Genomic DNA, 27672 nt, shown 5'->3' with positions numbered 1-27672 from the left:
GTTCTGAGCCACCGTTGAATCGCATCATCCGATGTTCGGGTCGGGCCAAGCACAACGATGGACACGGGCCCACCGTCCGTGTCGTTAAAAACCCTCCACAGTGCCAGGGGTCGGGAACCTTTTTGACTGGGAGAGCCATAAAAGCCCAATATTTCTAAATATATTTCACTGAGAGCCATATAGTGATTTTTAACGTATAATAAATTAAATGTGTCTTACTTTTAATGCGACTTCTGGTGCTGCGTGGTTCTGCTGATGGCCTTGTGTAGTCTGGTTCGTACGACTTGGTGAGGTTGAGCTTCGTTGCAGGCGTGTGACCCGTGGAAATTTTACCTTCAAAACGAATTTCTGTTTACTTTAAAATGACACGGTATTATTAAGCAATATCACAAGTATTTTAAAATCAGTTCCAAACAGATTTTTTTTTTCAACTCAAAAAATTGTCTGGGAGCCATATGCCGTCACTGAAAGAGCCATATATATGGCTCGCGAGCCATAGGTTCCCGACCGCTGCTCCACACCAACCCGACCGCGGGAAAGGGAGATAGAGAGAGAGACGGTAAAAAAAAAAACCCGGTCGCGTGAAAAAAAGATCAAACATCGTTCGACGGATGCTGCTCGCAACGTCCAAGATGCCATTTCTCGTTCAGTCTGTGCCGGTCGAATTGGCGTGAGGCTCCCCTTCCACCACAGATCTTTTATCTTCTTGGTTCTTTCGGTAAAGTCACGTAGAATGGAAATAATAAAATAATAAAATAAAACATAATAATAATAATTCTCACGACGTGTCGGCATTCTACGTGACTTTACCGAAAGAACCAAGAAGATGAATCCCTGCAGTCACGAAAACTTTAAATCGAAATTTTACTATGTTTTATTTTTATTATTTTATTACTTCCCTTCTACGTGACTTTACCGAAAGAACCAAGAAGATGAATCCCTGCAGTCACGAAAGCTTTAAATCGAAATTTTATTATGTTTTATTTTTATTATTTTATTATTTCCCTTCTCCGTGACTTTACCGAAAGAACCAAGAAGATGAATCCCTGCAGTCACGAAAGCTTTAAATCGAAATTTTATAATGTTTTATTTTTATTATTTTATTATTTCCCTTCTACGTGACTTTACCGAAAGAACCAAGAAGATGAATCCCTGCAGTCACGAAAGCTTTAAATCGAAATTTAACTCGCCATCTGTTGGTTGCTGCTGCTGCTGCTGCGACTACCACGTTGTCTTAGCCCCCAGACAACGACGACCTGTTGGGGAGGCCGGAGAGGGGGGAGAAGAACGGCTCCGAAAAGCCCACCACGCGCACGTACGCACGCATCAACGTCAAACAACGATAACATGTAACACCGGGTGAACACGTGGCCTTCATGGCTCGTAGCGGGAGTGTTTTTTCTTTTTTTTTGGGGGGGGGGGGGGGGGTCAGCCCAAATGTTCGTTGTAAAGAAGCCTGCATAGGGCCCGACCGGCGAAACGTCGCCCGGATTTCCACACCGGGGCGCGAGCATTTGCTAGCGAGCGCGCCGGGAAATGCTGCGGAAAGATTACACTGGTCAACACACTTTTTCTGGCATAAGGTATTCCAACGGGTTTTTAAGGTAAGTTTGGGGTGCTGATTCCAAATCTGGCATCAGTTGTTGTCCATCACATCAGTTTTTTGAGATATCAAATATTGCATTTTCAATAAAAACTGCGGAAGAAAAATATTAAATGAATGTGGACATCTACATAAAATGATATTATGAACACACTATCCTAAAAATACAGCACCGCATTTTAACACTAAAGCAGTCACTGACTCGCAACAACAACTCGCAATCATAAGTGACAGAGTTAATTTCGGGTAAAATCAATAAAAATGGGGTATGGCGATAGCATCAAAATGAGATGTGATAGAGCAAATCTGAGATCAGATTTGGAATCAGCACCCTGAAATTAGTCTAAAACAGCTGCAAAAGTCCAGGCCAGAATTTTTTTTTTTTTGTTGACCAGTGTTATCGCGACCACGTTGGAAACAATGGAGGTGCATGCGGCATTTCACTTCGGACTGCACCGAGCGTCTCGCGCCGGCTTCCTGGAGTTACCCGAAGTTGCGTCGGATGCGAGTCGCAATTGTGTGTGGCAGGTGACACCGCCCGCCACATTCGCCGGAGTTCCGGTAGGTGAGAGATCGTTCTCTCAAACTGAACCGTTGAGCCGGTCGAAACGATCATTGTCGTTATTTACGATGCCCATGTTACGGGCGACGATTCAAAATCATTTCCGCCGGTCGGGTGTGGTTGGAGGCTTCTTAACGGCGTCAATTTGGCCCGAACCATTACAGGACGAGAAGGCGGCGGGGGGGAATGGGGGTGCCTAGCCCAAAAGTTCAATCGCGAATCGATTTTACGTCGTCGTCATCAACGCTCGTACCGTTTGCGTCCATCAACATTTATACCTTAAGACTAAATTATTATTACTTCGTAAAATATGCTTCCATCGGATGGGGGTGGTGGGGGTCGTGGGGTTCGTGGGGTTAGGGGGTAAACCGACGGGACACTACGGGGCTACTCACTCCACAAGGCTAGAGAGGTGGTGTGCATGTTCCTGCGGTACAAAACGTGACTCAAAACCCTGAGAGGGAAGAACGGGAGGGGTCCGGACGAAGGCATTCACCACTGGGGACCCCTCCAAGTGCTCAAGTGTGGGAAGATTACATCGTGAAGAGCTTTTTTGTGACAGAGAGAGAGAGAGAAAAACAAACACGTTTCTTTTTTTGTGCTTAAATACAAGAAACACGGCCATGGGACATTCAGAGCCGCGGCGCAGGCGAGGCCTTAGGCTTGCAGCCCTGCACAGCGCTTCATAGATGGCGCTTGGGGTACCTGGTCCCTTACGTTACCCTATATGGACCCACGTAGTCCTCGCCCCGTGAAGGCCTCACGCAGACCTCGCCTTGCGAGGCCTCGCCCAGGTCTTGTCGTGCGAAGGCCTCGCTCCGTGAGGCCTCGCCCAGGCCTTGCCTCGTGAGGCCTCGGGTAGGCCTCGCTGCGTGAGGCCTCGAGTAGGCCTCACCCATTCAAACCTCATGCAGGCTTCGCTCCGTGCAGGCCTTGCCCAGGCCTCGCCCCGTGAGGCCTAGGGTAGGCCTCGCCCATTCAAACCTCATGCAGGCTTCGCTCCGTGCAGGCCTCACCCAGGCCTCGCCCTGTGAGGACTAGGGTAGACCTCACCCCGTGAGGCCTAGGGTAGGCCTCGCCCATTCAAACCTAATGTAGGCTTCGCTCCGTGCAGGCCTCGCCCAGGCCTCATCCCGTGAGGCCTCGGGTAGGCCTCGCCCATTCAAACCTCGTGCAGGCTTCGCTCCGTGCAGGCCTCGCACCACCGCACGCACCCAGTCCCTCTTTGGCGCGTCACGCGTGAGAAGCGGCGCCTTCGTGGCTGCACCGGCGAGCCCTCTTCCTCCGCCGCACGCGGTGGGGGTCGGAGCGGCTCGCGCCGCGCGCCGCTCCGCGCCCGTCGTCGCGGCCGACTCCACCGTCGTCCTCATCGCCATCGCCATCATCGGCGGCGCTGTCGTCACCGTCACAGGGCCTGAACTGCCGCCGGTCGCCACCTTCCTCCCCCTCCTCCTCCGCCGCCATCGTCGCTGTCGTCGTCGGCGACCCCCGACCCTGGGACGAGGCCTCGGGGTCCGACGGTCTCCTGCGGCGGGCCGGCGCGATCGCGCTCTCCGCCTTCCTCCTCCTCTCCTCCTCCTCCTTCTCCTCCTTCTCCTCCGCCGCCTCCTCCTCCTCCTTGATCACTCGCTTCCACATCTCGTGGTTCTCCAGCAGGTGGTGCGTCAGGTGGCAGAAGTACTTGCGCGGGCGTTTCTTCTTCATTCGCTTGGCTGCGTCGGGCGACAGGAGACCGCGCGAGTGGCATGTGTGTGAGGCACGCGGTGAGCCCTAGAGCGGTGTTCTTAGGTTTTTTCGGTAAAATCACCATGTAGGTAAAACATTTAAATTAATAAAAGTAAAAAAAAAATCAATCACGACGTTTCGGAGGCAACACAAGCTTCCGTCTTCAGGTGGAACCGTCACAGCACGATAGCTGTATCACTTGATACTTTTACTTTGATTAATTAACATTTTTTACCTACGTGACTTTACCGAAAAAACCTAAGAATATGAATCCTTGCAGTCACGAAAGCTTCAAATCTAGAACCCTAGAGCGGTGTTCTCCATCGCAAAGCCTGCGGGCCCTGCTCTAAGCCTTCAGTGTCGGCCCCTGACCCACCCCACGGTCATCATCGTCGTCATCGTGCCGCTGGCAAGAGGCCAATGATTTCAAACGTGTGGCGGAGCCCCTCACGCTAACGATGTCTTGTCGGCGAAGGTGGCAAACCCCCCCCTCTGAAAATTTAACGGCAACGTCGCCCCTTTGCTACCCCTTGAAGGAGGATGTGGTCAAATCGATTGCCGGGCAGCGACGTCAACAACGTCGACATTTTTTGCGTCTTGATCATTTACGCTTGAACTATGCAGCTGCACGTTCAGCTGCCTAGACCTAATCCCTAACCCCAAACTCTATCTAACCCTTGAGCCAGTGGTTCTTAGCCTGGGGTGCACGCACCACACCCTGGAGGAGTGCGAGATGCCTCTCTAGGGGTGGGTGCAAGACATGGGCAGATCTTTTTTAAATCCTTTATATTAAGTTCACTTGCTTGCTTGCTTAGGACCGTGCAAATTTTTCGGTCGTTTTTTAACCCACTTCCCGTGATCCAATCGAGCTGACATTTTCCACACAGACTCGTTGTGCGTGACAATTAATGTTCGTGAAAAAAAAATTCCAAAATGTTACACTTTATAGGACAAAAATATTATATTTAATTACCAATTGCTTAATGCTGCCATGCAATCATCTGACCCATAGGTGGCAGCCATCTCAAGCCAGAGGACGAGAGGACTCTAGCCGCCACGCACATAAAGGATTTATAGTGAAAAACTTTGTTTTTACGGGTTATACTTGTTTTAGTCTCCCTACACCCGACGGTCCCCCACCTCGGTCACCCCATTAACGCGACAGTCTCTCAACTCGCTAACCCGTCGCGTCCAAGCGAGGCGGCAATGCGGCGTCGCCTACCGTGCCGCGTGTCGCCGTCCTCATCGCTGTCCTCATCCTCATCCTCCTCGTCCTCCTCGTCGACGTCCTCGTCGTCCGACGACTCGGACCGCCCCGCCTCGTCGGGGCCGCGCTCCACCCAGGCCCCCGGCATGAGGCCCGCCGAGTCGTACGAGCGGCACAGCGGCCCCACGATGTGCGTGATGAACGACTCCTGGAGCTTGGCGAGCTGCGGCGCCGTGCGGTCCATGAAGGGGCTCACGGGCAAACCCAGAGTCGCCTCCTCGTCGCCCTGACAACGGGAGGACAGAGACCCGAGGTTCCACCGCCACCGCCACCACCGCCACTGCCAGTAGGGTCACATACAAGACCGCCTGCCTCTGCCACAATGCCTTCAAATCCGCCTGCCCGCCGTACCTCTCTTCATTATTGACAACTTGCAGCTCAGCACACGGCAGATGCCTGCGCAGCGCGACTCACGACCTCCTCTTGATACCAAGATCCAGGATGGTCATCGTGTCTATGCGCGGCTTCTCGGTGGCAGCCCCAACAGTCTGGAGCGATGTCCCTCTGCACATTCGTAGCCATCACCTCAATCACCTCCTTCAAGAGACACTTAAAAACTCACCTCTACAACCACGTGCTTTTGAGCGACTCTGAGCTTGGCTCCGCGCCTCTGAGTTGCGGCCACTACGTCTGCAAATTTGCGCGCGTTACAAATTGAACTAGTATTATTACTACCAGCACCCGCCCGCCCGTCCCGTAATTAAATTTTTATTTAACGAGGTAAGAAGGCTCCACCGAGCTGCGTAGAGCTTGTTTTCAAAAGCGACCACCCCCCGCTCCCCTCCCACGGCTACCACGAACGACGGCTGCTCAAATGAAGTGGTGGCTCGTCATCGTCATTATCATTGTCGTCATCGTCGTCGTCATCGTCATCATCTTCGTCATCGTCATTGTCGTCATCATCTTCGTCATCATCATTGTCGTTATCGTCATCATCTTCGTCATCATCATTGTCGTCATCGTCATCATCTTCGTCGTCATCATCATCATCATCATTGTCGTCATCGTCATCATCTTCGTCGTCATCATCATCATCATCAATGTCGTCATCGTCATCATCTTCGTCGTCATCATCATCATCGTCATCATCATTGTCGTCATCATCTTCGTCGTCATCATCATCATTGTTGTCATCGTCATCATCATCATCATCGTCGTCGTCATCATCGTCGTCATCGTCATCATCGTCGTCGTCATCATCATCATCATCATCTTCGTCGTCGTCGTCATCATCGTCGTCATCGTCATCATCGTCGTCGTCATCATCATCATCATCATCTTCGTCGTCGTCGTCATCATCATCATCATCGTCGTCGTCATCGTCGTCATCATCATCATCATCGTCGTCGTCATCGTCGTCATCATCATCATCATCGTCGTCGTCATCGTCATCATCTTCGTCGTCGTCATTGTCGTCATCGTCATCATCTTCGTCGTCATCATCATCATTGTTGTCATCGTCGTTGTCATCATCATCATTGTTGTCATCGTCGTCGTCGTCAGTCATCATCGTCGTCGTCGTCAGTCATCATCGTCATCATCATCATCGTCGTCATCATCGCTATCATCGTCATCATCGTTGTCGTCATCGTGGGGTGGAAATTTATAAATTATAAAAATAAAAATTTATAAAAATAAAAATATAATAAAATAAAGATACAAATACTAATAAAATAATTGCCGGAGGGCGCTCGGGGAAAATTGGACGCGACCACGGGGAGAGAGACAGGAGACACGTCGCAAAAACTCCAAGTATACAGCAGCAGTATCAAAGTGATGACGAAAAAATACGTAAGAATACGTCTTTAAACCTGTTCCCGGTCATCGGCAAGTCCACTCAGCTCCACGTCCTCCTGTACCACACCACTCCATCTCTTCTCCAGCCCGTGCCGCGCCCGTTTAGCCCCCTCTATCCATCCGAACAAAAGCTGTTTTAGGCATGTGGTGGCTGGGCATGCGGGCTACATGACCCAGCCAACGCAGCCTCGCCTGCCAAAGGAGCTCACCGATGGGACTTTGTCCAGGTGCACACACACATACGCAAACTCCAAATGCTGTCCACTCTAGATTATCTGCGCTAATGATGGGGAGGTACAGCCGCGGAAAAATTCAAGATCGCGTATAACCCAAAAAATATTTCTATTTTCCGCAGATCTCTATGCCAAAAACCAGTAATATAGTTATATCTTCTTGGTTCTTTCGGTAAAGTCACGTGACTTTACCGAAAGAACCAAGAAGATGAATCCCTGCAGTCACGAAAGCTTTAAATTGAAATATAGTAATAGAGTAGTGATCGATGCGCGTGCTCAGTGACAACACTTTCCTGCTCCCGCCCAGCAGAAGACTGAGTGATTGACAGCAGCAGAGCGACAGCCAAATCAGCATCAATCAAAAACTCCTCCCCACTGTTGCAAAGATATTGCAACTACTGTACTGTAGGGTGATCGCGGGGATTCCGGATTCACCGGAGCACGCGCATTTGTTCGGTTTAAGCGCCGCGTGACTTGCAACAAACACCCCCAAGAACAGCAAACGCGCTCCTGTGTTTAGCCGCTTCATGTGGGCGTTCCACAGAGGTCGCAACCGGGTACCCGATACCCGTACCCTATCCGATACCCGGCTACCCGTACCCGGCTGGGTACGGGTAGCCGTTTGCGACCCTGGTGCGGCCGGGTACGGGTACGGGTAGGCCGTGAGTCACTGGTGAGTAACTGTTTGTCACTCATTTCCCAACGTCTTGTCTCTTCTCACAATTCAAGTTTCTAGAATCAACCCACCCGCGCCTGCAACATGGCTTCATCCCAGAGTTCGCAATCAGGTACCCGATACCCGTACCCTACCCGTACCCGGCCGAGTACGGGTAGGGTATGGGTACGGCCGGGTACGGGTACCCGTTTGCGACCCTGGTGCGGCCGGGTACGGGTACGGGTAAGGAATGAAAACCCGTTTGCGACCTCTGGCGTTCCATCGGAAAATCCACGCGGTGGCGATCCGTGTCAAAAATCTCAGCGTGTGCACGGTTCGTCCGCACACCGGATAAAACCCGCGCAATCGAGAGCGCCGCTGCGTGTAGAGTGTGTAGAGCGTGTAGAGCGTGTAGAGCGGGGAGGGCGAGCAAGCGGGGAGGGCGAGCGAGCGGGGAGGGCGAGCGAGCGGGGAGGGCGAGCGAGTGGGGAGGGCGAGCGAGCGGTGAGAGCGAGCGAGCGGTGAGAGCGAGCGAGCAGTGAGAGCGAGCGAGCGGGGAGGGCGAGCGAGCGGTGAGGGCGAGCGAGCGGTGAGAGCGAGCGAGCGGTGAGGGCGAGTGAGCGGTGAGAGCGAGCAGTGAGAGCGAGCGAGCAGTGAGAGCGAGCGAGCGGGGAGGGCGAGCGAGCGGTGAGAGCGAGCGAGCAGTGAGAGCGAGCGAGCGGTGAGAGCGAGCGGTGAGAGCGAGCGAGCAGTGAGAGCGAGCGAGCGGTGAGAGCGAGCGGTGAGAGCGAGCGAGCGGTGAGGGCGAGCGGTGAGAGCGAGCGAGCGGTGAGAGCGAGCAGTGAGAGCGAGCGAGCGGTGAGAGCGAGCGAGCAGTGAGAGCGAGCGAGCGGTGAGAGCGAGCGGTCAGAGCGAGCGAGCGGGGAGGGCGAGCGAGCGGTGATTGCCACCTGCTGGTAGAACTCGTTCACGATGCCCGTGGTCCAGCGCAGGTGCAGGTCCCGGATCTTGGCCGGCCCGTTGATGTCCGCCAGCTTGATGCACATCTGGCAGACGAGGAGGCGGTCGTTCTCCTGGCTCCAGTCGATGCCCGTGCCGTCCGCGCCGCTCACCTGCCGAGGACGAGGGGAGGCGGTGGAGGGGAGGTGGGGAGGGAGGGGATGGAGGGAGTAGAGGGGAGGTGGGGAGGGAGGGGATGGAGGGAGTGGAGGGGAGGGAGTAGAGGGGAGGTGGGGAGGGAGGGGATGGAGGGAGTAGAGGGGAGGTGGGGAGGGAGAGAATGGAGGGAGTGGAGGGGAGGGAGTAGAGGGGAGGGAGTAGAGGGGAGGGAGGGAATGGAGGGAGTGGAGGGGAGGGAGTAGAGGAAATGGATGGAGTGGAGGGGTGGGAGTGGAGGGGTGGGAGTGGAGGGGTGGGAGTGGAGGGGTGGGAGTGGAGGGGAGGTGGGGAGGGAGGGAATGGAGGGAGTGGAGGGGAGGGAGTAGAGGGGAGGGAGTAGAGGGGAGGGAGGGAGTGGAGTGGAGGGAGTAGAGGGGAGGGAGTGGAGGGGAGCCGGGGAGGGAGGGGATGGAGGGAGTAGAGGGGAGGGAGTGGAGGGGAGGGAGGGAGAGGGGAGGGAGGGGAGGGAGGGAAAGGAGTGGAGAGAGTGGAGGGAGTGGAGGTGGTGGAGGGGATGTAGTAGAGGGGAGGGAGTAGAGGGGAGGGAGGGAGTGGAGGGGAGCCGGGGAGGGAGTAGAGGGGAGGGAGTGGAGGGGAGGGAGAGGGGAGGGAGCGAGTGGAGTGGTGAGAGTGGAGAGAGTGGAGTGGTGAGAGTGGAGGGGAGCCGGGGAGGGAGTAGAGGGGAGGGAGTGGAGGGGAGGGAGAGGGGAGGGAGAGAGTGGAGTGGTGAGAGTGGAGAGAGTGGAGTGGAGGGAGTGGAGGGGAGCCGGGGAGGGAGTAGAGGGGAGGGAGTGGAGGGGAGGAAAAGGAAAGAGGGAGGGGAGTGGAGGGGAGGGAGAGGAGGGAGTGGAGGGAGGGAAGGGAGGGGAGGGAATGGAGGGGGGAGGGAGTAGAGGGAGGGAATGGAGGGAGGGAGGAGAATGAGTAGAGGGAAGAGAGGGAGGGAGAATAGGCAGGGAAGGAAGGGAGGGAGGGGAAGGGATGGAATGGAGGGAGGGATGGGAGGGAGGGGAGGGACGGAGGTCAAGACAGTGACACCCACCGTATAGCCCACATGGACTGTAGGGGCAAGTGCTGTTAGCGAGCACCTATGAAGGCCGGCACGGCACACGAGGGGGTGGGTGGCCAGGACCACGCCCGGCCGCCTTTGTCTCCCCAGCGGCGATAGTTACACACAGCACGAGGTACTCATTTGAGGCTGAGTCGACCTAGGGGAGGCTCTGGACCGGTTCAAATAATCCTCACTGATGTTGACCGTGAGCGGGGATCGAACCCGCGTCGACAGGTTCGTAGCGCAGCGCGCTACACTGCACTGCCGCTCCCCACCACGCACACACAAACACACACATACACACACACATACACACACAGTGACACACACACACAGTGAGACACGCACAGTGACACACAAAGATAAAAAGATAAAGATCCCCCGTATAGCCTGAACAGACTGTAGGGGCAAGTGCTGTTAGCGAGCACCTATGAAGGCCGGAACGGTACACGAGGGGGTGGGTGGCCAGCACCACGCCCGACCGCCTTTGTCTCCCTAGTGGCGATGTTTACACACCACACCAGGTACTCATTTAAGGCTGAGTCGACCTAGGGGAGGCCCAGGACCGGTTCAGATAATCGTCACTGGTGTTAGCCGTGAGCGGGAATCGAAACAGTGACACACACACACAGTGACACACACACAGTGACACACACACACAGTGACACACACACAAACACACACATACACACACACATACACACACAGTGACACACACACACAGTGACACACACACAGTGACACAAACACACATTGACACACAGTGACACACTCACACAGTGACACACACACAGTGACAAACACACACAGTGACACACACACACAGTAACACACACACAGTGACACACACACACAGTAACACACACAGTGACAAACACACAGTGACACACACACAGTTACACACACACACAGTTACACACACACAGTGACAAACACACACAGTGACACACACACACAGTAACACAGTGACAAACACACAGTGACACACACACAGTTACACTTACACAGTGACACACACACAGTGACACAAACACACAGTGACACACAGTGACACACTCACACAGTGACACACACACAGTGACAAACACACACAGTGACACACACACACAGTAACACACACACAGTGGCACACACACACAGTAACACACACAGTGACAAACACACAGTGACACACACACAGTTACACACACACAGTTACACACACACAGTGACAAACACACACAGTGACACACACACACACAGTGACACACACACAGTGACACACACACACAGTAACACACACACAGTGACAAACACACAGTGACACACACACAGTTACACACACAGTGACACACACACACAGTGACACACACACAGCGACACACACACAGTGACACACACACACACACAGTGACACACACACACTGACACACACACAGTGACACACACACAGTGACACACAGTGACACACACAGTGACACACACACAGTAACACACACACAGTGACACACACAGTGACACACACACAGTGACACACACACAGTGACAAACACACAGTGACAAACACACAGTGACACACACAGTGACCCACACACAGTGACACACAGTGACCACACACCAGTGACACACAGGACACACACACACAGTGACACACACACAGCGACACGCACACACAGCGACACACACACAGTTACACACACACAGTGACACACACACAGTGACACACACACACAGTAACACACACACAGTGACAAACACACAGTGACACACACACACAGTAACACACACACAGTGACACAAACACACAGTGACACACACCACAGTGACACAAACACACAGTGTAACACACACACAGTAGCACACACACAGTGACACACACACACACAGTGACACACACAGTGACACACACACACACAGTGATACACACACAGTGACACACACACAGTTACACACACACACAGTCACACACACACACAGTGACACACACACAGAGTGACACACACACACACAGTAACACACACACAGTGACACACACACACAGTGACACACACACAGTGACACACACACACAGTGACACACGCACACACAGTAACACACACACAGTGACACACACACACACAGTAACACACACACAGTGACACACACACACACAGTAACACACACACAGTGACACACACACAGTTACAGACATACAGTAACACACACACAGTGACACACACACACACACAGTGACACACACACAGTAGCACACACAGTAACACAACAACAACAACAACCGCCATTCGCCACTAAGTGGCGGTGACGTCACCACGATGCTTGTGCCAGGCCAAGTGCACCTTGAGGCCACGTGAAGTGTCGAAAGCCCGCTGGCAGGAGGTCACGGGGCAGACCCAGCAGGTGCCACGGGTCGACTGACCGAGATGACCGAGATGACTGGCTGATGCACCACCTGTGCCCCCTACTGTGCCAACTTGCTGTGCTTTAGCCACCCGGCGCTCCGCTCGTTGTTGTGAGCGTCGCTCCTCCGCCCTCCGTTGTTGTTGGAGGGCGACTGCCTCCAACTGCCCAGTAGCGTCCTTCACGAGCCTCCTCCACTGAGGCCGATCTTGACACCGCTGGTACCAGTCATCGGCAAGTCCACTCAGCTCCACGTCCTCCTGTACCACATCACTCCATCTCTTCTCCAGCCCGTGCCGCGCCCGTCTAGCCCCCTCGATCCGGCCGAACAAAAGCTGTTTAGGCATGCGGTGGCTGGGCATGCGGGCTACATGACCCAGCCAACGCAGCCTTGCCTGCCGGAGGAGCTCACTGATGGGACTTTGCCCAGATCTTTCAAGGATTTGTGAGCTCCTCACACAATCCAGCCTGGTTAAACCCAGGATGGATCGTAGGCAGGCCAGCCTAAATGTTTCCAACCGGCGAAGATGCTCCACCAGGGGGGTCCACGTCTCGCAAGCGTAGAGAAGGGAGGGAATGACCGTGGCCGAGAAGACCTGAAGCTTCGTGCGGAGCGACAGACCAGGTAGCTTCCACACAGCGTTACGCAACCGATGAAAAGATATTGCCGCTCGACTGATTCGGAGTGAGACCTCTGCTGATAGACTGGAGCCGGTCATAAGCACACTGCCCAGGTATGGGAAACTCTCCACTCTCTCCACAACTGCCCCATCACCAATTGGGAGTTGTGGGGGTGGAGTGTCCGATGGTACAAAATACCCAGGCAGGTGCTTGGTTTTGGTGGGGCTGATGGTAAGGCCCCACCTCTTAGTGGCACGCTCCAGTCTCAGCAGCAGCGCCTCCAACTCCTCTTCTGAATGAGCAGCTATTACCAAATCATCGGCATACATAACGTGGTTGACCAATAGGGAGCCATCCCTTGATCGCACCCGGGCGTCGATCAGCCTCCCATTATATCTGTACCAAACGGAAATTCCCCCGGTACAGCTATTGAAGGCTTCACGAACTACGCGGTCAAAATAGATGTTAAATAATGTGGGAGCCAGAGGACATCCCTGTCGCACCCCAAGGTGTACAGGGAAAGGCTCCGACTCCCGGCCACGTAGTTTTACCCGGGCCCGCTCACCATCATGAAGGTCCTTAATGATCGTGAGCAGAGGGTCAGGGACTCCGAAAGCACGAAGAACAACCCAGAGTCCAGTCCTACTGATGGTATCATAGGCCTTGACCAGGTCAATAAAGCAGAGATGTAGGTCTTTTTGGAATTCCCTACACCTCTGCTGTAGCAGACGGACAGAAAATATGGCATCTGTGCAGGACCGCCCTTTCCTGAAACCGCATTGGGGCTCCGCAAGCCCCTCCTCAGCGTGCCTAGCAAGGCGATGTTGAATAATCCTTGCCAGGACCTTACCCGGCACACTGAGGAGTGAGATGCCCCTGTAGTTGTTACAGTCTGTGCGGTCCCCCTTCTTAAAGAGGGGGACCACCAGGGCATCCTTCCAGTCCTGCGGAACCCGTCCAGTGGTCCAGACTGTTGTTATGATGTCATATAGGGCAGTCTGTGCACAAACGCCACCCTCCCTCAGCATTTCGCTTGGGAGATCATCTCTGCCCGGTGCCTTCCCTGGTCTCAGACTCCGGATCGCCCTCAGTACTTCCTCAACAGCTGGAACCTCAGCCAGCCACTCACAGGGGGTGACCTCTTCCAATATTTGAGGCACCGCAGCCTCAGCAGGGTTATCCCCACTTTGTGCCATGATGTTTTCCTGGCTGAGAGAATTTCCCTCCCCCAGGACCTCACAGAAATGCTCAGCAAATCTGCAAACCTGTTCCTGGGGGTCGGAGATTGGATCACCGTTTTTTCCTCTAATGATGGTAATAGGTGTGGCGCTGCAGGTTACTTTTTTGATGGAGTTAAATAGTGATTTGTGATCACGGGCCACTGAGGCAGACTCCATCTCCTCAGCAACCCGCGACCACCACCCATCCTTACAACGCCTTACGGCTCTCCGAACTTCCGAGCGAAGGCTGCGGTAAACCTCCTCATTCTCTGACGTGGGATGCTGTAGGCGATGAGAGTGGGCCTGTCGCTTTTTCTCAATTAACCTGAACACCTCCTCTGTCAGCCAGGGTTTCTGGGGAGGTCTGGACCGCGTACCCAAAGCAGCCATTGCAGCTGCATGAGTCACAGTCCTTAAACCTCGCCCATTTACCCTCGACATCAGGTGGAGTGGGGGACGATGCCAACCCCAGCTGCAAGCGATGATGAAATTCTCGCTTGCAACTTTCATCAGCTAACTGAGACCAGGCCACTTTTGGTTGGAATGGGATCCTGGGTGTACACCCACCACCGGAGTGGAAGAAAGGCAGGCGCATCTTACAGATGACTAGTCGATGGTCAGAGGACAGATCAGCTCCACGGTAGGTCCTGGTGTCAAGGACATGGGTTCGCATCCGCTGGTCCGTCACTATGTAGTCCAGCAGATGTTCTTGCTTGGACCCGGCATGTATCCATGATGTTGTGTGGATGCGCCGATGCCGGAAGAGCGTGTTGGTAATTACAAGCCCATGGGCTGCACAAAAATCTAGCAGCCTCCTACCGTTATTATTGAGCTGATCTGGCCCATGCCTTCCAATCACTCCAGACCAGGTGTCAGCATCATGACCAACTCGGGCATTGAAGTCACCCAACAAGATGACTCTGTCCCGAGTGGCCACTTTAGCCAGCACCTGTGACAGGAGGTCATAGAAAGCGTCTGACTCATCGGCTTTGCTTGCATCCCTCCACGGATGTTCGTCTTCGGTGGGGGCATAAGTAACCACGACCACCACTCCTCGCCTCTGGTTGATGGGAAGGCGAGCCCAAAGTATCCTGGGGCTTACAGCTTCCCACACCTCACCGCCACGCTCCCACGCCCCCTTCATTCTTTTGTTCAGAAGAAGAGCCACACCCTGTTGTTTGGCAGTCTCCTGCCCCGAGTAGAGGACTGTCCACCCCTCATGGTGGCAGGAGCCAGAACCGGTCCACCGGACCTCCTGAATGCCACAGAGATCCAGGCGGTACCGGTCCAGCTCCCGACAGAGGAGTGGCAGCCTCTCCTCCGCAGTGAGCGTTCGAACATTCCACGTGGCCATCCGCAATGGTTTTTTGTTGTTTCTGGAGGAGCCCCGAGGGTGAAAATTCAATCTCCTGGCTCCGCCAAATGGGGTTTGGCCAGGAGACGTCATAAAAGCCTGACCCCCCGGGGCCTCCGGCACAAGCTTATTTGTTACAGGTTTATGTTTAATTCGTGGTTTAGTGGTAATGAATTGAAGGTGGAGGGGTTACCAGCCCCTCACACCCGTCCAGAGCCCCCGTTTAGCCACTGTGGTGGTCACAGTAACACACACACAGTGACACACACACAGTGACACACACATACACAGTGACACACAGTAACACACACACACACACAGCGACACACACCCACACACAGCGACACACACACAGCGACACACACACACACAGCGACACACACAGTGACACACACACACACAGTGACACACACACAGTAACACACACACAGTGACACACAGTGACACACAGTGACACACACACACACAGTAACACACACACACACACAGCAACACACACACACACACACAGCGACACACACACACACAGCGACACACACACACACAGCGACACACACAGTGACACACACACACACACACAGTGACACACACACAGTAACACACACACAGTGACACACACATACACAGTGACACACAGTGACACACACAAGACAAAGACAAAGATCCCCCGTATAGCCTGAACAGACTGTAGGGGCAAGTGCTGTTAGCGAGCACCTATGAAGGCCGGAACGGTACACGAGGGGGTGGGTGGCCAGCACCACGCCCGACCGCCTTTGTCTCCCTAGTGGCGATGTTTACACACCGCACCAGGTACTCATTTAAGGCTGAGTCGACCTAGGGGAGGCCCAGGACCGGTTCAGATAATCGTCACTGGTGTTTGCCGTGAGCGGGAATCGAACTCGGGTCGCCAGGTTCGTAGCGCAGCGCGCTAACCGCTACACCACCGATCCCCACACACACACAGCGACACACACACACAGCGACACACACACACACAGTAACACACACACACACACACAGCAACACACACACACACACAGCGACACACACACACACAGCGACACACACAGTGACACACACACACACACACAGTGACACACACACAGTAACACACACACACAGCGACACACACACACACACACACGTGGCAGGCAACCTTGGCGTTGAACTCGGCGAGGAAGTCAAAGTGCTTCTTGAGGTCGGTGGCGAGGATGGCTTCGATCACGAGGAATCGGAACCTCTTGAACTCCGCGTGGCACAGCCCCGGCAGGAAGTTGAACTCGGGCCGTGACATCAGCAGGTGCCAGGCTGCCGCTGCGTGGTGGTTCTCTAGCACCGAGCGGTCGTTGTACAGCACGGCCTAGGGCAGGGGTCGGGGAACCTTTTTGACTGGGAGAGCCCTGAAAGCCAAATATTTCTAAATATATTTCATCGAGAGCCATGTAGTATTTTTAACTCTAGATTTGAAGCTTTCGTGACTGCCAAGGATTCATATTCTTAGGGTTTTTTCGGTGAAGTCACGTAGGTAAGACATCAAAATTAATAAAAATAAAATAAAATAAAGATCACGACGTTTCGGATCTTTATTTTATTTTATTTTTATTAATTTTTATGTTTTACCTACGTGACTTTACCGAAAAAACCTAAGAATAGTATTTTTAACGTATAATAAATTCAATGTGTCTTACTTTTAATGCGACTTCTGATCACGGGACCCGTGACCCGAGAAATTTTATTTTCAAAAACTAATTTCTGTTTACTTTAAAATGACACAGTATTATTAAGCGATATCACAAGTATTTTAAAATCAGTTCCAAACTGATTTTATTTTTTTATTATTATTTTTTTCAACTCAGAATTGTCTGGGAGCCAATATGCCGTCAGCGGAAGAGCCATATATGGCTCGCGAGCCATAGGTTTCCGACCGCTGGCCTAGGGGGGTGAGCACAAAGGCGGAGGATTACGGACCCCCGTGTAGCCCGCGCGCGACGACGGGGCAAGTGCAGTTGGTCCGGGAGGGAGGCCCGGGACCAGGTTGCAATATTCGATGGTGATGTTGGGCCCCTGAGCCAGGAGTGAGCGGGCGAGCGAGCGGGCGAGCGAGCGGGCGAGTGAGCGGGCGGGTGAGCGGGCGAGTGAGCGGGAGAGTGAGCGGGCGAGTGAGCGGGCGGGTGAGTGGGCGGGCGAGTGAGCGGGCAAGTGAGCGGGAGAGTGAGCGGGCGAGTGAGCGGGAGAGTGAGCGGGCGAGTGAGCGGGCGGGTGAGTGGGCGGGCGAGTGAGCGGGCGAGTGAGCGGGCGAGTGAGCGGGCAGGTGAGTGGGCGGGCGGGTGAGCGGGCGAGTGAGCGGGAGAGTGAGCGGGCGAGTGAGCGGGCGGGTGAGCGGGCGGGCGAGTGAGCGGGCGAGTGAGCGGGCGGGTGAGCGGGCGAGTGAGCGGGAGAGTGAGCGGGAGAGTGAGCGGGCGGGTGAGTGGGCGGGCGAGTGAGCGGGCGAGTGAGCCGGCGAGTGAGCGGGCGGGTGAGCGGGCGGGTGAGCGGGCGAGTGAGCGGGCGGGTGAGCGGGCGAGCGAGCGGGCGGGCGAGCGAGCGGGCGAGCGAGCGGGTGAGCGAGCGAGCGGGTGAGCGGGGCGTCGCGAGTGAGTGAGCGGGCGAGTTGGCGGGCGTGGCGTACCTGCGGGGCGCTGGTGGCCACCAGGAAGGCGTTGGTGCGGCCCGGGTGGTCGTAGTCGTGCATGGCGGCCGCCACGTACAGCGCCATCAGCTCCAGCGCGGGGATGACCGACGCCAGGCACCCGTACCCCGACTCCGTGTCGCCCGCCTGCCACTCGGAGGACCCCGACTCCACGTCTCCCGTCGCGCCCCAAGTGCGCGACTTTGTGAACGCTGCACCACGAAAACGACGACAACAACAACGTTGCTGTGATCATTGTTTTTTACCCTTTTATCTGGCAACGAAATGTATGCACTGTCCTTGAAGTTGATTGGTCCACACCCGAGACAGCTTTCCTTAAAGCCTAGTCTCACATGGGTTGGACCAGATGACGCCAAAAGGCGCACAACGTGCTCCCCACGTGCTCCCCGCGCGCTCCCCGCGCGCTCCCCGCGCGCTCCCCGCGCGCTCCCCACGCGCTCCCCACGCGCTCCCCACGCGCTCCCCACACGCTCCCCACGCGCTCCCCACGCGCTCCCCACACGCTCCCCGCGTGCTCCCCGCGTGTTCCCCGCGTTGTTCCCGCGTACGGACCGGCCGTGTCGTCCGGGTCGCGGGGGACCTCGGGGAATCCGGGGATGGGCTGCGTGGTGAGGTACCACACGGCGTGGAGCACGTCCGTCGCGTGGATTCGGTTGTGGTCTAGAGCCACAAACAACAACAACAACAACCACACCACAGGATAAAGTCAACAACAGCACGGACAACAACCACGTCAACAACACCAATAACAACAACCACGTCAACAACAACAACCACAGGATGAAGTCAACAACAGCACGGACAACAACCACGTCAATAACAACAACAATAACAACCACAGGATGAAGTGAACAACAGCACAGACAACAACCACGTCAACAACACCAACAACAACAACCACACCACAGGATGAAGTCAACAACAGCACAGACAACAACCACGTCAACAACAACAACAACAACAACCACACCACAGGATGAAGTCAACAATAGCACGGACAACAACCACGTCAACAACAACAACAACCACAGGATGAAGTCAACAACAGCACGGACAACAACCACGTCAACAACAACAACAATAACAACCACAGGATGAAGTCAACAACAGCACGGACAACAACCACGTCAACAACAACAACAACCACACCACAGAATGAAGTCAACAACAACACTGACAACAACCACGTCAATAACAACCACAGGATGAAGTCAACAACAGCACGGACAACAACCACGTCAACAACAACAACAACAACAACCACGTCAACAACAACAACCACAGGATGAAGTCAACAACAGCACGGACAACAACCACGTCAATAACAACAACAATAACAACCACAGGATGAAGTGAACAACAGCACAGACAACAACCACGTCAACAACACCAACAACAACAACCACACCACAGGATGAAGTCAACAACAGCACGGACAACAACCACGTCAACAACAACAACAACAACCACAGGAAGAAGTCAACAACAGCACGGACAACAACCACGTCAACAACAACAACAACAACCACAGGATGAAGTCCACAACAGCACGGACAACAACCACGTCAACAACAACAACAACAACCACAGGAAGAAGTCAACAACAGCACGGACAACAACCACGTCAACAACAACAACAACAACCACAGGATGAAGTCCACAACAGCACGGACAACAACAACAACAACAACCACACCACAGGATGAAGTCAACAACAGCACAGACAACAACCACGTCAACAACAACAGCTCCGAGCATTAAAACTGGTCCCTTGCTGCGCATTCAAATGAGATGCAAACGAGATGCAAATGAGATGCTAATGACGATATGATAATGCTACCGAGGATATGTTAATAAAAATATGCTAATTAGGAAATGCTAATGAGATGCTAATGACGAGATGCTACTGAGCAGAAAATAATGATGAAATGCTAATGAGGAGATAGGAGATGCTACTGAGGAGATGCAAATGAGGACATGCTAATGAGGACATGCTAATGAGATACTAATGAGGAGATGCTAATGAGGAGATGTTAATGATGAGATGGTAATGAGGAGGTGCTAATGATGAGATGCTCATGAGTAGATGCTCATGAGGAGATACTAATGAGGAGATGCTAATGATGAGATGCTAATGATGAGATTCTAATGATGAGATGCTAATGATGAGATTCTAATGATGAGATTCTAATGATGAGCTTCTAATGATGAGATGCTAATGATGAGATTCTAATGATGAGATGCTAATGATGAGATACTAATGAGGAGATGCTAATGATGAGATGCTAATGATGAGATTCTAATGATGAGATGCTCATGAGTAGATGCTCATGAGGAGATATTAATGAGGAGATGCTAATGATGAGATGCTAATGATGAGATTCTAATGATGAGATGCTAATGATGAGATTCTAATGATGAGATTCTAATGATGAGCTTCTAATGATGAGATGCTAATGATGAGATTCTAATGATGAGATGCTAATGATGAGATACTAATGAGGAGATGCTAATGATGAGATGCTAATGATGAGATTCTAATGATGAGATGCTAATGATGAGATTCTAATGATGAGATTCTAATGATGAGATTCTAATGATGAGATTCTAATGAGGAGATGCTAATGATGAGATGCTAATGATGAGATTCTAATGATGAGATACTAATGATGAGATTCTAATGAGGAGATTCTAATGATGAGATTCTAATGATGAGATTCTAATGATGAGATTCTAATGATGAGATTCTAATGATGAAATTCTAATGATGAGATTCTAATGATGAGATTCTAATGATGAGATTCTAATGATGAGATGCTGATGATGAGATTCTAATGATGAGATTCTAATGAGGAGATTCTAATGATGAGATTCTAATGATGAGATTCTAATGATGAGATTCTAATGAGGAGATTCTAATGATGAGATTCTAATGATGAGATTCTAATGATGAGATGCTAATGATGAGATTCTAATGATGAGATACTAATGAGGAGATGCTAATGAGGAGATGCTAATGATGAGATTCTAATGATGAGATTCTAATGATGAGATTCTAATGATGAGATACTAATGAGGAGATTCTAATGATGAGATTCTAATGATGAGATGCTAATGATGAGATTCTAATGATGAGATTCTAATGAGGAAATTCTAATGATGAGATGCTAATGATGAGATGCTAATGATGAGATGCTAATGAGGAGATGCTAATGATGATATTCTAATGATGAGATTCTAATGATGAGATTCTAATGATGAGATTCTAATGATGAGATGCTAATGATGAGATTCTCATGATGAGATTCTAATGATGAGATTCTAATGATGAGATTCTCATGATGAGATTCTAATGATGAGATGCTAATGATGAGATGCTAATGAGGAGATGCTAATGATGAGATTCTAATGATGAGATTCTAATGATGAGATTTTAATGATGAGATTTTAATGATGAGGTGCTAATGATGAGATTCTAATGATGAGATTTTAATGATGAGATTCTAATGATGAGATACTAATGAGAAGATGATAATGAGGAGATGCTCATGAGGAGATACTAATGAGGAGATGCTAATGATGAGATGCTAATGAGGAGATGCTAATGAGGAGCTTCTAATGATGAGATTTTAATGATGAAATTCTAATGATGAGATACTAATGATGAGCTTCTAATGATGAGATTCTAATGATGAGATTCTAATGATGAGATGCTAATGATGAGATTCTAATGATGAGATTCTAATGATGAGCTTCTAATGATGAGATTCTAATGATGAGCTTCTAATGATGAGATTCTAATGATGAGATTCTAATGATGAGATGCTAATGATGAGCTTCTAATGATGAGATTCTAATGATGAGATTCTAATGATGAGATGCTAATGATGAGATTCTAATGATGAGATTCTAATGATGAGATTTTAATGATGAGATTCTAATGATGAGATGCTAATGAGGAGATGCTAATGATGAGATGCTAATGATGAGATGCTAATGATGAGATGCTAATGAGGAGATGCTAATGATGAGATTCTAATGATGAGATTCTAATGATGAGATTTTAATGATGAGATTCTAATGATGAGATGCTAATGAGGAGATGCTAATGATGAGATGCTAATGATGAGATGCTAAGGATGAGATTCTAATGATGAGATTCTAATGATGAGATTCTAATGATGAGATGCTAATGATGAGATTCTAATGATGAGCTTCTAATGATGAGATTCTAATGATGAGCTTCTAATGATGAGATTCTAATGATGAGATTCTAATGATGAGATGCTAATGATGAGCTTCTAATGATGAGATTTTAATGATGAGATTCTAATGATGAGATTCTAATGATGAGATTCTAATGATGAGATGCTAATGATGAGATGCTCATGAGGAGATGCTAATGAGGAGATGCTAATGAGGAGATGCTAATGAGGAGATTCTAATGATGAGATGCTAATGATGAGATTCTAATGAGGAGATTCTAATGATGAGATTCTAATGATGAGATACTAATGAGGAGATTCTAATGATGAGATTCTAATGATGAGATGCTAATGATGAGATTCTAATGATGAGATTCTAATGATGAGATTCTAATGATGAGATGCTAATGATGAGATGCTAATGATGAGATGCTCATGAGGAGATGCTAATGAGGAGATGCTAATGAGGAGATTCTAATGATGAGATTCTAATGATGAGATTCTAATGATGAGATTCTAATGATGAGATTCTAATGATGAGATTCTAATGATGAGATTCTAATGAGGAGATTCTAATGATGAGATTCTAATGATGAGATTCTAATGATGAGATTCTAATGAGGAGATTCTAATGATGAGATTCTAATGATGAGATTCTAATGATGAGATTCTAATGATGAGATTCTAATGATGAGATGCTAATGATGAGATTCTAATGATGAGATTCTAATGATGAGATTCTAATGATGAGATGCTAATGATGAGATGCTAATGATGAGATTCTAATGATGAGATTCTAATGAGGAGATTCTAATGATGAGATTCTAATGATGAGATTCTAATGATGAGATGCTAATGATGAGATTCTAATGATGAGATTCTAATAATGAGATTCGAATGATGAGATTCTAATGATGAGATTCTAATGATGAGATTCTAATGATGAGATGCTAATGATGAGATGCTAATGATGAGATTCTAATGATGAGATTATAATGATGAGATTCTAATGATGAGATTCTAATGATGAGATTCTAATGATGAGATTCTAATGATGAGATTCTAATGATGAGATTCTAATGATGAGATTCTAATGATGAGATTCTAATGATGAGATTCTAATGATGAGATTCTAATGATGAGATTCTAATGATGAGATGCTAATGATGAGATTCTAATGATGAGATTCTAATGATGAGATTCTAATGATGAGATTCTAATGATGAAATTCTAATGATGAGATTCTAATGATGAGATTCTAATGATGATATTCTAATGATGAGATTCTAATGATGAGATTCTAATGATGAGGTTCTAATGATGAGATTCTAATGATGAGATTCTAATGATGAGATTCTAATGATGAGATTCTAATGATGAGATTCTAATGATGAGATTCTAATGATGAGATGCTAATGATGAGATTCTAATGATGAGATTCTAATGATGAGATTCTAATGAGGATATTCTAATGATGAGATTCTAATGATGAGATTCTAATGATGAGATTCTAATGATGAGATTCTAATGATGAGGTGCTAATGATGAGATTCTAATGATGAGATTCTAATGATGAGATTCTAATGACGAGATTCTAATGATGAGATGCTAATGATGAGATTCTAATGATGAGATGCTAATGATGAGATTCTAATGATGAGATTCTAATAATGAGATTCTAATGATGAGATTCTAATGATGAGATTCTAATGATGAGATTCTAATGATGAGGTGCTAATGATGAGATTCTAATGATGAGATTCTAATGATGAGATTCTAATGATGAGATTCTAATGATGAGATTCTAATGATGAGATGCGAATGATGAGATTCTAATGATGAGATTCTAATTATGAGATTCTAATGATGAGATTCTAATGATGAGATTCTAATGATGAGATTCTAATGATGAGATTCTAATGATGAGATTCTAATGATGAGATGCTAATGATGAGATTCTAATGATGAGATTCTAATGATGAGATTCTAATGATGAGATTCTAATGATGAGATTCTAATGATGAGATGCTAATGATGAGATTCTAATGATGAGATTCTAATGATGAGATTCTAATGATGAGATTCTAATGATGAGATTCTAATGATGAGATGCTAATGATGAGATTCTAATGATGAGATTCTAATGATGAGATTCTAATGATGAGATGCTAATGATGAGATTCTAATGATGAGATGCTAATGATGAGATTCTAATGATGAGATTCTAATGATGAGATTCTAATGATGAGATTCTAATGATGAGATTCTAATGATGAGATTCTAATGATGAGATTCTAATGATGAGATTCTAATGATGAGATTCTAATGATGAGATTCTAATGATGAGATTCTAATGATGAGATGCTAATGATGAGATTCTAATGGTGAGATTCTAATGATGAGATTCTAATGATGAGATTCTAATGATGAGATTCTAATGAGGAGATTCTAATGATGAGATTCTAATGATGAGATTCTAATGATGAGATTCTAATGATGAGATGCTAATGATGAGATGCTAATGATGAGATTCTAATGATGAGATGCTAATGATGAGATTCTAATGATGAGATGCTAATGATGAGATTCTAATGATGAGATTCTAATGATGAGATGCTAATTATGAGATTCTAATGATGAGATGCTAATGATGAGATTCTAATGATGAGATTCTAATGGTGAGATTCTAATGATGAGATTCTAATGATGAGATGCTAATGATGAGATGCTAATGATGAGATTCTAATGATGAGATGCTAATGATGAGATTCTAATGATGAGATGCTAATGATGAGATTCTAATGATGAGATTCTAATGATGAGATTCTAATGATGAGATGCTAATGATGAGATGCTAATGATGAGATTCTAATGATGAGATTCTAATGATGAGATTCTAATGATGAGATGCTAATGATGAGATTCTAATGATGAGATTCTAATGATGAGATGCTAATGATGAGATTCTAATGATGAGATGCTAATGATGAGATTCTAATGATGAGATTCTAATGATGAGATTATAATGATGAGATTCTAATGATGAGATTCTAATGATGAGATTCTAATGATGAGATTCTAATGATGAGATTCTAATGATGAGATTCTAATGATGAGATTCTAATGATGAAATTCTAATGATGAGATGCTAATGATGAGATTCTAATGATGAGATTATAATGATGAGATTCTAATGATGAGATTCTAATGATGAGATTCTAATGATGAGATTCTAATGATGAGATTCTAATGAGGAGGTGCTAATGATGAGATTCTAATGATGAGATTCTAATGATGAGATTCTAATGATGAGATGCTAATGAGGAGATTCTAATGATGAGATGCTAATGATGAGATGCTAATGATGAGATTCTAATGATTAGATTCTAATGATGAGATTCTAATGAGGAGGTGCTAATGATGAGATTCTAATGATGAGATGCTAATGATGAGATTCTAATGATGAGATTCTAATGATGAGATTCTAATGATGAGATTCTAATGATGAGATTCTAATGATGAGATTCTAATGAGGAGGTGCTAATGATGAGATTCTAATGATGAGATTCTAATGATGAGATTCTAATGATGAGATGCTAATGAGAAGATGCTAATGATGAGATTCTAATGATGAGATTCTAATGATGAGATTCTAATGATGAGATTCTAATGATGAGATTCTAATGATGATATGCTCATGAGGAGATGCTAATGAGACTGAGGAGATGCTAATGATGAGATTCTAATAACGAGATGCTAATGAGGATATGCTAATTAGATGCTAATGAGATTCTAATGAGGATATGTTAATGAGGAGGAGATCACGATGGAGGGGGGTGGGTCGTCGCAGAGGGAGAGGCGTCTCCTCACAGGGGATGTGGCGGTACCCGCTCTCCAGGGCGTGGAAGTATCGCATGAACTCCGCCACCGGGATCTTGAAGAGCGCAAAGAGGTCCGTGTCTTCAAACAAGCGGTACGTGACCTGCACCACAACCACACGGGGGGAGGGTGGCATTCACTTAGCTCTTCCTTGCGGGGTTGGGTGGTTGGGGGGGTTAATCCGGACATCCAAACCAGCGGCTCAACGTGTCCCGGAGGTCCAACTGGTTAAGGTTCGGGAGGTCGTCTCAATCCCGTCGGGAATTGCTCGCTGGTCTTAGGTTCCCCTGGAAGATCGCTCTTCGCTCAAAACAACGGCTGGCACCGTCAACCAGCCAGCCCAGCCCAGCCAGCCCAGCCAGGCCAGGCCAGCCCAGCCCAGGCAGCCAGCCCAGCCACACAGCGTTACGCAACCGATGAAAAGATAATGCCGCCCAACTCATTCGGAGTTAGACCTCTGCTGCTGTCAAACCGGAGCCGGTCATGAGGACACTGAAACTTTCGATTTAAAGCTTTCGTGACTGCAGGGATTCATCTTCTTGGTTCTTTTGGTAAAGTCACGTAGAATGGAAATAATAAAATAATAAAAATAAATTCTGTTTTATTTTTATTATTGTTTTATTTCCATTCTACGTGACTTTACCGAAAGAACCAAGAAGATGAAACTGAAACTCTCCACTCTCTCCACAACTGCCCCATCACCGATTGGGAGTTGTGTGGGTGGAGTGTCCGATGGTACAAAATACCCAGGCAGGTGCTTAGTTTTGGTGGGGCTGATGGTAAGTCCCCACCTCTTAGTGGCACGCTCCAGGTTCAGTAGCAGGACCTCCAACCCCTCCTCTGAGTGAAACGCAATTACCAGATCATCGGCATTAATAACATGGTTGCACAATAGGCAGCCATCCCTACTGTAGCAGACGGACAGAAAATATGGCATCTGTGCAGGACCGCCCTTTCCTGAAACCACATTGGGGCTCAGCAAGCCTCTCCTCAGCGTGCCCGGCAAAGCGATGTTGAATAATCCTTGCCAGGACCTTTCCCGGCAAACTGAAGAGTGAGATGCCCCTGCAGTTGTTACAGTCTGTGCGGTCCCCCTTCTTACAGAGGGGGACCACCAGGGCATCCTTCAAATCCTGCGGAACCCGTCCAGTGGTCCAGACTGTTATTATGACGTCATGTAGGGCAGTCTGTGCACAAACGCCACCCTCCCTCTGCATTTCGCTTGGGAGATCATCTCTTCCCGGTGCCTTTCCTGGTCTCAGACTCTGGATCGCCTT

At 49.1% G+C, this 27672-nt stretch overlaps 1 protein-coding gene across 1 annotated transcript in view; it reads right to left on the bottom strand.

Annotated features, from left to right (window-relative positions):
* Positions 1-976: 976 nt before the first annotated feature.
* The window catches only part of LOC133360384 (cGMP-inhibited 3',5'-cyclic phosphodiesterase 3A-like), a 39056-nt gene continuing 12360 nt past the window's right edge, over positions 977-27672 (bottom strand). The window contains exons 3-9 of the mRNA XM_061579083.1: positions 26387-26498; positions 18864-18971; positions 18291-18502; positions 16779-16982; positions 8793-8954; positions 5113-5383; positions 977-3877 (exon numbers count right to left, since the gene is read on the bottom strand). Of these exons, the coding sequence (XP_061435067.1) occupies positions 3399-3877; positions 5113-5383; positions 8793-8954; positions 16779-16982; positions 18291-18502; positions 18864-18971; positions 26387-26498 (1548 nt within the window). The 3' untranslated portion in view covers positions 977-3398. The remainder of the gene's footprint in view (positions 3878-5112; positions 5384-8792; positions 8955-16778; positions 16983-18290; positions 18503-18863; positions 18972-26386; positions 26499-27672) is intronic.

The sequence above is a fragment of the Lethenteron reissneri genome, chromosome 68, assembly GCF_015708825.2.
Source record: "Lethenteron reissneri isolate LAM-NWPU_2019-01 chromosome 68, ASM1570882v1, whole genome shotgun sequence".
Classification (NCBI taxonomy): Eukaryota; Metazoa; Chordata; class Hyperoartia; order Petromyzontiformes; family Petromyzontidae; genus Lethenteron; species Lethenteron reissneri.
The sequence above is the reverse complement of the archived record's forward strand: the minus strand, read 5'-3'. Positions and strand labels throughout refer to the sequence as shown.